We start from the raw sequence: 12,463 nt of genomic DNA on the forward strand, positions 1-12,463 counted from the left end.
GTATCGGAATAAATAAATAGATAAATTGTATCGGGACATCCCTAGTGTTTTAGTCAGTTCAATTCAACTTTTTTTAATTGTATTTATTTCAGACAAACAACAATATAATACCACATTAACTAAAATATACAATAATGCAAAAATTATCCCTAAACTCCCATACACCCCAAACAATATATCTTGTCCAAAAAGGAGTAGGGTTAGAAGTCCTACTCCTTGTACTGATTTTTAATAATCATCTCATTGTGCTTTTATCATCCATTTTATCAGTAAAGAAGTTGATGAAGTCGTCATTGCTCAGGTTGACAGGAATAGAAGGTTCAACAGAGCTGTGGCTTTTGGTGGGCGTGGCTACAGTGTTGAATAGAAACCAAGGATTGTTCTTGTTTTCCTCTATTTGAGTTGAGTAAACGGAAGTTCTAGCTTCACAAAGAGCTTTTTTATAAGCTAACAAACTTTCTCTCCAGGCAGTATGGCCTTCTACCAGGTTCAATGAGAGCCACTTCCTTTCTAAATTTTGAGATGCCTGTTTTAAAAGATGCATTTCAGAATTATACCAGTTTTTCGATCCTTTTATGACATAACGTCTTCTTTTTTAAGCGGCGCAACAACATCCAGAGCTGTGTGCAGTGACAACATTCCACTGTTGATAACATCATCTATTTTCTCTGTCGTAGGCCACTGATAGCTACTTTCTGTTGAGATACTGTGTATGGATCAGTGGTAAACAATGATGGCACTAAAAGAAAACGAAAAGAGCAAGTAGGTCAGAAAAAAGAATATAAAACTTTATTAGTCGCACATTTTAAGAACACGGTTACTGGCTGCCTTATTGTTTGGATTTCATAACAACATGTTAGATTTATCTCACAATGACAGAACACCATTGATTCAGTAAGCTTTCGTGTGTGGCTGCGCGCACGTTCACACATTGCCTGGGGCGTCATTATAAAACTTTTTGTTTTAAAAAATATACCCTTCATACATATTGTGTTGTGGAGTGTATAGTCGATTATTTCACACAAATGTATCACGTTCACAGAACTGTCTTTAATTTCATCCTTCTACTGTTGGGGGCGGAGTTTCCTTTTTCTCATGATTTTGTGCGTACGGCAGGGTCACATTATCTTATCAGTGGCGTACACTTTGTTTTGTACGCATTTATAAATGAGGCCTCAGGGCATGATTAAGATAATGAGTTGGTTTGTTTACATGTTGTGTAAAGCTGATTGAATCTAATAGTGAGATAAATAATTTATTTAAGCTGTTGTTTTCATCATCAACATGAATGTTAAAGTCACCTACTATGATAACTTTATCAGTGCTCAGCACCAGATCAAATCAGGAACAATTTATAGAGAGCTTTCAGTCTGGCTTTAGAGCCAATCACAGCACAGAGACTGTCTTAGTAACAGTAACCAATGATCTCCTCTTAGCCTCAGACAGAGGGTTGGTCTCAGTTCTAATGATCTTAGATCTCAGTGCAGCCTTTGATACAGTGGATCATCATCTACTGCTGCAGAGACTGGAAAGTGTTTTTGGGTTTAAATCCTACCTATCAGACAGAACCACTTTGTTCATGTTAATAATCTGTCCTCAGCCAGAGTTAATCATGGAGTTCCACAAGGTTTAGTTTTAGGACCAATACTCTTTACATTATATAAGCTTCCACTAGGTAACATTATCAGAGAACATAATATACATTTCTATTGCTATGCAGATGATACACAGCTTTATCTCTCAATGAAATCAGATGAAACTCATCAGTTATTAAAACTCCAGGTTTGTCTTAATGACATCACATCCTGGATGAGTCGTAACTTTCTCCTTCTTAACCAGGATAAAACCAAAGTGATTTTATTTGGTCTAAAACACCTCAGAGATAAATTATCAGAGTAAATAGTGTCTCTAGATGACATCACTCTGTCACCCAGCACCACAGTAATAAACATAGACATTATCTTTGATACTGACTTATCCTTTAATTCTCATATTAAACAAATCACAAGGACAGCCTTCTTCTACCTCTGTAATATCTATAAAATCAGGAATATCTTGACCCAGAGTGATGCTGAAAAACAAATCCATGCATGTGTTACATCTAGATTAGATTATTGTAACTCTATACTGTCAGGATGTCCTAGTAACTCACTAAAAAGTCTCCAGTTAATTCAGAATGCTGCAGCTAGAATACTAACAGGTACTAACAGGAGAGAACATATTTCTACAGTATTGGCTTCTCTTCATTGGCTTCCTGTAAAATCTAGAATAGAGTTTAAAATCCTCCTGTTAGCATACAAAGCTCTACATGATCTAGCTTCTGTATATCTATAGAGACCTGTTAGTGCTCTATCGTCCAGGTAGATCACTCTGCTCTCAGTCTGATGGTCTTCTGGAAGTTCCTAAAGTGTCTAGAAGTAGAACAGGAGGCAGAGCATTCAGCTACCAGGCTCCTCCCCTTTAGAACCAGCTCCCAGTCTTACTACAGGAGGCTGCTACTCTCTACACCTTTAAGGCTAAACTCAAAACCTACTTATATGCTGTAGTGTATACTGTATAATAGCATTAACTTAACTACTAGGAAATAAAGCTCTAAACCTAAAAATAGGAACTAAGAACTAAGATTATTTAGTAGAACACCAACATTATATTCAAACATGATCCACCATGATATCCAGTCAGACACCGTATCGTTGTGCCGGGTTGTAAACAACCCCCCACTAACCCTAACCCGTCATATTGCTCACACTGCTTCACACCATTTACACTGACGTCCACCCCATATATCATTACATGTGACCAGTACAAGACGAAACCTCGTCTGTAATGGTAACATTTCAGAGCATAGAGGATGCTGCAAGATGTTTAATATTAACATAACCACTAGGAACAAGTGTATCATAATGTATCATGTTTTTCTGCAGTCTGTGTCTTCTCCTCGCCCTCTGATGGTTCTCTTTTATGTTTCAGGTGTCTTGATGCTGGAGCTGGTGGTTCCTGACTGATGGTCACGGCTCAACTAGTCTAGAACATTCTGATGGTCTATCCTTCTATTCTATTCTGTTGTCCTTCTGTTTACTAACCCCAACCAGTGGAACCAGATGTTCTCCATCAATCAATCAATCAATCAATCAATCAATCAATCTTTTATTTGTATAGCGCCAAATCATAACCAATGGTATCTCAAGGCACTTTACAGTAGAGCAGTCTTAAGGACGGACTCTTCATTTTATGGATACACACATATGCATATATACGTATATACACATACATATGTATCCCACACCCAACATGAATTCATCATGGCGGCAAGGAAAACCTTCTGTTAAGCAGCAGGAACCTTGTGTGGATCCCATTCCTATGATGAACAGCCATCCACGTTATGCTGTGTTGGGTGTGTGCAGAGGAAAGGGTGGAGACAGAGTTGTTGAGACTCTGTAACTCCACACTGAGGATCCCACGGACCTGCAAGACAAAAGCCAGAAGGAGTACAGGAGCAAACACACAAGGGAAGAAGCAGACATAGAGGGAGTGTTAGAGAGAGCTTCACACCGACAACTTCACATCTCACAACAACCAACTCTTCCCCATCCTTCCATTTTCTACCTTGAATCTCTCCTCCCTCCTCCCTTCATATCTGAGGGAGTAGTTTTATTATTAATTACTATTATTATTATTACTTGTAAATTAGAATTATTGAAAATATTAAAGATTGAAATATTACAGGTTTAATACTAACAAACCTCTGAGCATTGATTTAAACTGTAGACAGAGTGGAGTCATGTGAGCAGTGACTCATCAAGAATACACACACACACAAACACACACACGATTGTCCAGTTCCTATTTATAGCTTTCTCAGATAAGTGATAATGATGACATCTGCATTCTGAGCTGCTGGTACTGCAGTGATCAATACACACACACACACACACACACACACACACACACACACACACACACAGTCCATTAGCAGAGTGAAGTGAAAGCTGGCAGAGAGCTGACTACCACACCTACAGACTGAGACACACACACACACACACACACACACACAGAGAGACTTCAGTGAGACCAGAAACAAAGTTTAGGATTAAAAATGGATTCTTTTAAGAAAGGTTTCTCTGCAGCTAAAGGAGGAGTGATGAACGCTGCTGAGAAAACTAAGGCTGGGGTGGAGGGGGCGGCGGCCAAGACTAAGGATGGAGTCATCTCTGTAGGTGGGTGAATGGATGGATGATGGATGAAGGGCGGCTAGATGGATGATGGATGGATGAAGGGTAGATGGATGGATGAAGGGCAGAAGGATGGATGATGGATGGATGAAGGGCGGATAGATGGATGATGGATGGATGAAGGGCAGATGGATGGATGAAGGGCAGAAGGATGGATGATGGATGGATGAAGGGCGGATAGATGGATGATGGATGGATGAAGGGTGGATGGATGAAGGGTAGATGGATGGATGAAGGGCAGAAGGATGGATGAAGGGCAGAAGGATGGATGAAGGGCGGATAGATGGATGATGGATGGATGAAGGGTGGATGGATGGATGAAGGGTGGTGTGTGTGTGTGTGTGTGTGTGTGTGTTTGTTTAATGAACAACATTATTGTGTAATTTTTTTCCAGGAAACAAGACAATGGGTGGAGTGGTGACGGGTTTTAACTCAGGTGAACAAAATAACTTTAATACACACACACACACACACACACTACACTGCACCACATCCAATAAAGCCACCAAAGCTAACCTTTGACAGAACATACAGATATTAGCATTAGCATGGGCTAACGTTAGCTAATATTCAGTAACCAGAGTCTCAAACGCTAACCTTCAGGTTCTGACTGATGATCCACTTCCTGTCAGTGGATTATCATTAAAGTCCTTGTTCTCCACAGTTATTATCAATAATTACGTCGGAAGTATGTATTCATATAGTGGGAGGAGCTTAAGTAGAGTTGTCAATTATGTCCAAATAAGTATGTGTTTGAAGGTTGGATGTACAAAGACGTGTACATACTCTGTAGTGTTATAAAGGGGTTTATTTGTGGGTGCAAAGTAAAATAGTGTGTGATTTATCTGGTTTAAATCTATGGGACATGAATGTGTTTGTTGTTTTTACTCATTTTTATATATTTTTTTTATTTGGTGTATTTTTCTGTAATGTATGTTTTTTGGAGTCATGTGTATTTTTGTGCATTTCTGTTGAGTGTTTGTGCATTTTTTGTATAATTGTTTTTTGTTGCCATTGTAGTGATTCTGAGGTCATTTTGTGTACTTTTGTATAAATATTTAGTTTTGTGTATTTTGAGTGATTTCCATATTTTTGTTGTTTGGTTTATTTTTAGTAATGTGTGTTTTTTGAAGCCTTTTTGTATATTTTTGTGCATTTCTGTTGTCATTTTGTGTATTTTTTGTATACATATTGTCGAGTTTTTTGTTTTATCTTACTCATTTAGTATATTTTTATTATAAATACCTTATGTGTGGTGAGGACGTGTTTTGAGATGTGTGTGTGTGTGTGTGTGTGTGAGACTCACTACCTGTCCTCCTGGTTGCCAGTAGGATTCTCCATCTCCTCCGTGGTTCTCTCTCACACACACGCACACACATACTCCGTCATAGGTTGTTGAAATGCATGCGTCTCACTCATGAATGAAAAAAAACAAAACAAACGCAGAAATACCACAAAAAAAAATTTACGTTTTGCAAAACCAAGTAAGTCCGAAATAATGGTTGCACACCATGTGGCCACGTGGTCTTCTTCTACTGATTATTAGAGGTTGTAAATTAACAGATTGGTGCTCTAGCACCCCTTACACTGAGGTCAAAAGCTGAATATGTTTCACTTCTGGTTAAAAAATGAATGTGTCGTCCTGGCAAAATAAAATTAAAATAAACGTTTTGCAAAACCAAGGAAGTCCAAAATAATGGATGCACACACTCGGGCTATGTGGAAGCTGTTAAAAAAGTTTCAGGTCAAACAAACAGCATTGGGGAGAGATTCGCTCCACAAACACACACACACAGAATTTTCTTGATTTAATAGAGAAATAATAAAAATGATAATATATTTTCAGTTACTCAGAAGACCAGTGAGCAGGCCAACATCGTGGCAGACTCTGCGGTTACTGGAGCTAATGAAGTGGCTCAGGCGGCCGTGGATGGCGTGGAGAACGCAGCGTTGGCCAGTGGACTGGTCACAGTGGTTAGTGACACTTTACTTTTTCAAAGAGTCAGTATGAATAGCAGTGTGAATAGTATGAATAGTGCGAGTGTGCTGCACTGGGAGGGCTGATCACATCTTCTACAGTCGTACGTTTACAGCACTTACCATTGTTACGGCAGAATTTGCGGTTGACCTCATTTGGAGACATGATTTATTGCTCTGGTTGAATGATGGAGTCCAGGCGAAGCATTGATGATTTTATAAAAAACGTTTATTCTAAAACTAAGTAAAAAAAGGTACAAAGATGGAACAAAGTGGAACAAAAATTAGTGACCGTCCGGCCGATGATCGAGAGAGAGACAATTCTGACACATCACGTATATCCCTGCTCAGTCCCCCCTCCCTCCTAGAGAGAGAAGGAGGAGGGAAGGACAGCGGGTGAAAAGAGAGACAGTTTCTCCTTTGGGTCAAAACAGCCTGTTCCCCGGTATCTGCTGATTGTCATGGAGACGGAGGTGTGTGCGTTTATGTGTTCGTGTGTGTGAATGGATGTGTATGTGAGTGTAGCCATGTGAGTGCGTACACAGAGTGCCTACGCATCTGTCCTTGAGGTTGTTTTGGGGAACATATCATGTGCTTTGGACAAGGTGGTCTGACCCAGAGTGAAAAGCAAAGTTGAAGACACAATGGAAAGTTACACCCCAAGGCTTAAGGATTAAAATATATGAGTAAATATATTATTAAGCATCACTAATAATTTCGCCACAACACCATAGACAGCTTACCTGTACTTGTGGTTTAAATGACCAACTTATAGAGTTTATAAAGGTTTTAAAAGGTTTATGAAGGATTATTCCTCAGTAAGTAGAGGAAGTGTACAGCCTCAGCTCTACACACAGTGACGGTCGTGCTGACTCATTCACATGATCTAGTATTTGGAATCACTGAAGTTGCGCTGCTTGAGGTTGCATCATTTACATTGATTTTAATAATACATTTTATTTAAAATCACCTTTCAGGCCACTTTACAATAAAAACAGTGCAATACATTATAAAACAGTATAAGATGGTTACGGAGCAGGTAAGAGCTCAGGTGCAGATGACAACACACGGAGACAAAACTGAATTTAACTGTTTTATTTACTAAACTAAGGGAGCAGGCAAGACCTGGGGTCCGCTAAAAGGTGCAAAGCTTAACCAAGTGTCCGGGGAGGGGGCCGAGGATGGCAGGCAGAGGCAGGAAGGCAGACAGACGAGCAGCAACAGGTAGAGGCAAGCCGGGACAAGGTGGAAGCTGGAGCTGATGGGGTGGAGCCGATGGGGTGGAGGTCTGGGTAGCTCTCGGTTGCAGCGTGACGATCTGGCCTCGACTGAGGACCAGGGTGCTGCCGTTATGGAGCTGCTGATTGCCTGCTGCGGGTGGAACTCGTTAGCAATCAGCAGCCACTAACTCACAACACCACTGAGAAACAGAAAAGAGTAGAGGGAAACAGCGCCCCTAGTGGTGCTAGAGGTGGAAGGAGTGACAAAGACGGAGAAAAGAAAAGCAATTAAGGTGACATTAGGGATGAGAGTTTACAGATACTCATTATATTAGGCGTCCAGGCGTGTACACACGTGCAAATCAGTGTAAGTGTGTGTGTAACAGACCATCATTTAGTCTGGTTACAGTCTGTGTCACTACACCCGTCCATAGAGTGGTAGTGACTGTAGTGTTATGCTCTGATCATTGCTGTGATTGGACAGAATACAACACTCACACACACCCCGGAATCGCGCAAGTTGGGTCGCTTGAGATCGCCTCATTTACATTGATTTTGAATGTAATTGAGTCGCTTCAGTCGCGTTTGGTGTGAACGCACCTTTAGTGTGTGAAGAGACACACGTAGCAACTGCTGGGCCGGTACAGCCCAGACCTAGGGAGCATCCATCCGTCCATCCATCCATTTATCCATCCATCCATCATTTATATAAATTAAGCTGCTCCTTCTTCTGCAGGTCGACCAACAAACTGAAGCAGACCAGAACCAACAATCTACACAATAGGTAACACACACACACACACACACACTTTACATTGTGATATAAAGGTATTGTTGAGACCACGAATAAAGACCTCGTAGGTAACAGGTCTGTGACAGTGCACGTGACCATTAGTGAGACTAAGCATGTTGTATCTTTGACAGAAAACTTCATCTGAATGTTAAATAATAGATTTAGTGAATAATTATTATCAGCACCTGATATCAAACATTTATCACCAGTTAAAATGGTTACCATGGAAGCCATTACACCTCTACAACCTATTGATACTTTATAGTAACAAATATTAGTAAACATGAAGTATTAGCACATGACGAGTGATACAATGAATGACTCACCTCAGACTGGCCCCGCCTCCTCCTGTATGGGGTGTTTACTGATTGGCTCATGGGGCTGAGGCGGGGCCCTGAAGTCACTCTGTGTGTGTAGTAAATGTCCTACTAACTCTAGTATAAACTCAATGAGTATATACTGTCTACTATTTACTATAGTATATACTGTCTACTATTTACTATAGTATATACTGTCTACTATTTACTATAGTATATACTGTCTACTATTTACTATAGTATATACTGTCTACTATTTACTATAGTATATACTGTCTACTATTACTATAGTATACTGTCTACTATTTACTATAGTATATACTGTCTACTATTTACTATAGTATATACTGTCTACTATTTACTATAGTATATACTGTCTACTATTTACTATAGTATATACTGTCTACTATTTACTATAGTATATACTGTCTACTATTTACTATAGTATATACTGTCTACTATTTACTATAGTATATACTGTCTACTATTTACTATAGTATATACTATCTACTATTTACTATAGTATATACTGTCTACTATTTACTATAGTATATACTGTCTACTATTTACTATAGTATATACTGTCTACTATTTACTATAGTATATACTGTCTACTATTTACTATAGTATATACTGTCTACTATTTACTATAGTATATACTGTCTACTATTTACTATAGTATATACTGTCTACTATTTACTATAGTATATACTGTCTACTATTTACTATAGTATATACTGTCTACTATTTACTATAGTATATACTGTCTACTATTTACTATAGTATATACTGTCTACTATTTACTATAGTATGATTAGGATGATCAGCGTTTCCACTGAAGTATATTTCCAAGTTTCCCAAGATGCATCTGGAACCTCCAACGTTAAAAACCTTGTTCACACTGAAAACATTTGAAGTGAGAAAGTGACCACGTAGAATATCAACATGTGATCATTTGATCCATAAAACTCACGTAGACACAAACACTGAGGAACCGTTCTCTATTAGAACATTGGTCCCTCTGCTGGTTTACTAAAGACACTGTTAATTTGAGTTATTTCTCATATTTGGTTCTGGCCCGCGGGCCGTATGTTGGACACCATGCTGCAAGATCCTGTTGGTTCCTGTTGGTTCCTGTTGGTTCCTGTTGGTTCCTGTTAGGATCTGAAACTATCAGACCCGCAAAAGAATTGACCACTGACATGTATCTGACCTTTGACCTCTTCTTCCTGTTAGACTCTGAAGAGAAACCACAGAAGAAGAAAAATCCCATCTCTGCCTCCAGCTCTGCATCCTGTAAACACAACTACTGACACACAACTACTGACACAACTACTGACACACAACTACTGACACAACTACTGACACACAACTACTGACACAACTACTGACACACAACTACTGACACACAACTACTGACACACAACTACTGACACAACTACTGACACACAACTACTGACACAACTACTGACACACAACTACTGACACACAACTACTGACACACAACTACTGACACACAACTACTGACACAACTACTGACACACAACTACTGACACACAACTACTAACACACAACTACTGACACACAACTACTGACACAACTACTGACACACAACTACTAACACACAACTACTGACACACAACTACTGACACACAACTACTGACACACAACTACTGACACACAACTTCTGATACACAACTACTGACACACAACTACTGACACACAACTACTGACACACAACTACTGACACACAACTTCTGATACACAACTACTGACACACAACTACTGACACACAACTACTGACACACAACTACTGACACACAACTACTGATACACAACTACTGACACACAACTACTGACACACAACTACTGACACACAACTTCTGATACACAACTACTGACACACAACTACTGACACACAACTACTGATACACAACTACTGATACACAACTACTGACACACAACTACTGATACACAACTACTGATACACAACTACTGACACACAACTACTGACACACAACTACTGACACACAACTACTGATACACAACTACTGATACACAACTACTGACACACAACTACTGATACACAACTACTGATACACAACTACTGACACACAACTACTAACACACAACTACTGACACACAACTACTAACACACAACTTCTGATACACAACTACTGACACACAACTACAAACACACAACTACTGACACACAACTACTAACACACAACTACTGACACACAACTACTGACACACAACTACTGACACACAACTACTGACACACAACTACTAACACACAACTACTGACACACAACTACTGACACAACTACTGACACACAACTACTAACACACAACTACTGACACACAACTACTGACACACAACTACTAACACACAACTACTGACACACAACTACTGACACACAACTACTGACACACAACTACTAACACACAACTACTGACACACAACTACTAACACACAACTACTGACACACAACTACTGACACACAACTACTGACACAACTACTGATACACAACTACTGACACACAACTACTGACACAACTACTGATACACAACTACTGACACACAACTACTAACACACAACTACTGACACACAACTACTAACACACACACACACACAGTTGTGTTTTATAACATCTGTAAGTGAATAAAGGTCATGTGACTATGCATGAATCTGAGTCTGTCTAATGGTTCTGTTAGTTTTACTGTTGGAAAACACACAGAACGGTTTAGTACTGGTCTCAGAAATAGAGACTAAAGTGACTAAAATAGTGACTAAAATAGAGACTAAAGTGACTAAAATAGAGACTAAAGTGACTAAAATAGTGACTAAAATAGAGACTAAAGTGACTAAAATAGTGACTAAAGTGACTAAAATAGAGACTAAAGTGACTAAAATAGTGACTAAAATAGAGACTAAAGTGACTAAAATAGAGACTAAAGTGACTAAAATAGTGACTAAAATAGAGACTAAAGTGACTAAAATAGAGACTAAATTGACTAAAGTAGAGATTAAAGTGACAAAAATAGAGACTAAAGTGACTAAAATAGTGACTAAAATATAGACTAAAGTGACTAAAATAGAGACTAAAGTGACTAAAATAGAGACTAAAGTAGAGATTAAAGTGACAAAAATAGAGACTAAAGTGACTAAAATAGTGACTAAAATATAGACTAAAGTGACTAAAATAGAGACTAAAGTGACTAATGTAGAGATTAAAGTGACAAAAATAGAGACTAAAGTGACTAAAATAGTGACTAAAGTAGAGATTAAAGTGACAAAAATAGAGACTAAAGTGACTAAAATAGTGACTAAAGTAGAGATTAAAGTGACAAAAATAGAGACTAAAGTGACTAAAATAGTGACTAAAATATAGACTAAAGTGACTAAAATAGAGACTAAAGTGACTAAAGTAGAGATTAAAGTGACAAAAATAGAGACTAAAGTGACTAAAATAGTGACTAAAGTAGAGATTAAAGTGACAAAAATAGAGACTAAAGTGACTAAAATAGTGACTAAAGTAGAGATTAAAGTGACAAAAATAGAGACTAAAGTGACTAAAATAGTGACTAAAATATAGACTAAAGTGACTAAAATAGTGACTAAAGTAGAGATTAAAGTGACAAAAATAGTGACTAAAATATAAACTAAAGTGACTAAAATAGAGACTAAAATAGTGACTAAAATAGTGACTAAAATAGTGACTAAAATAGAGACTAAAATAGTGACTAAAATAGTGACTAAAATAGTGACTAAAATAGAGACTAAAGTGACTAAAATATAAACTAAAGTGACTAAAATAGAGACTAAAGTGACTAAAATAGAGACTAAAATAGAGACTAAAGTGACTAAAATAGTGACTAAAGTATAGACTTATGATGGATGATGAATGATGAATGATGGA

General features: G+C 38.3%; 1 protein-coding gene across 1 annotated transcript; it reads left to right on the forward strand.

Moving 5' to 3' along the window:
* The first annotated feature begins 3,938 nt into the window (after positions 1 to 3,938).
* On the forward strand, positions 3,939 to 9,964 carry sncga (synuclein, gamma a). Its single transcript, XM_028469133.1, has 5 exons — positions 3,939 to 4,217; positions 4,627 to 4,668; positions 6,079 to 6,206; positions 8,166 to 8,213; positions 9,776 to 9,964. Exons 1-4 carry the CDS (start codon positions 4,097 to 4,099, stop codon positions 8,211 to 8,213), a joined length of 339 nt encoding a protein of 112 aa, XP_028324934.1. The 5' UTR covers positions 3,939 to 4,096; the 3' UTR covers positions 9,776 to 9,964.
* Positions 9,965 to 12,463: the final 2,499 nt, after the last annotated feature.

The sequence above is a fragment of the Gouania willdenowi genome, chromosome 15, assembly GCF_900634775.1.
Source record: "Gouania willdenowi chromosome 15, fGouWil2.1, whole genome shotgun sequence".
Lineage (NCBI taxonomy): Eukaryota > Metazoa > Chordata > Actinopteri > Blenniiformes > Gobiesocidae > Gouania > Gouania willdenowi.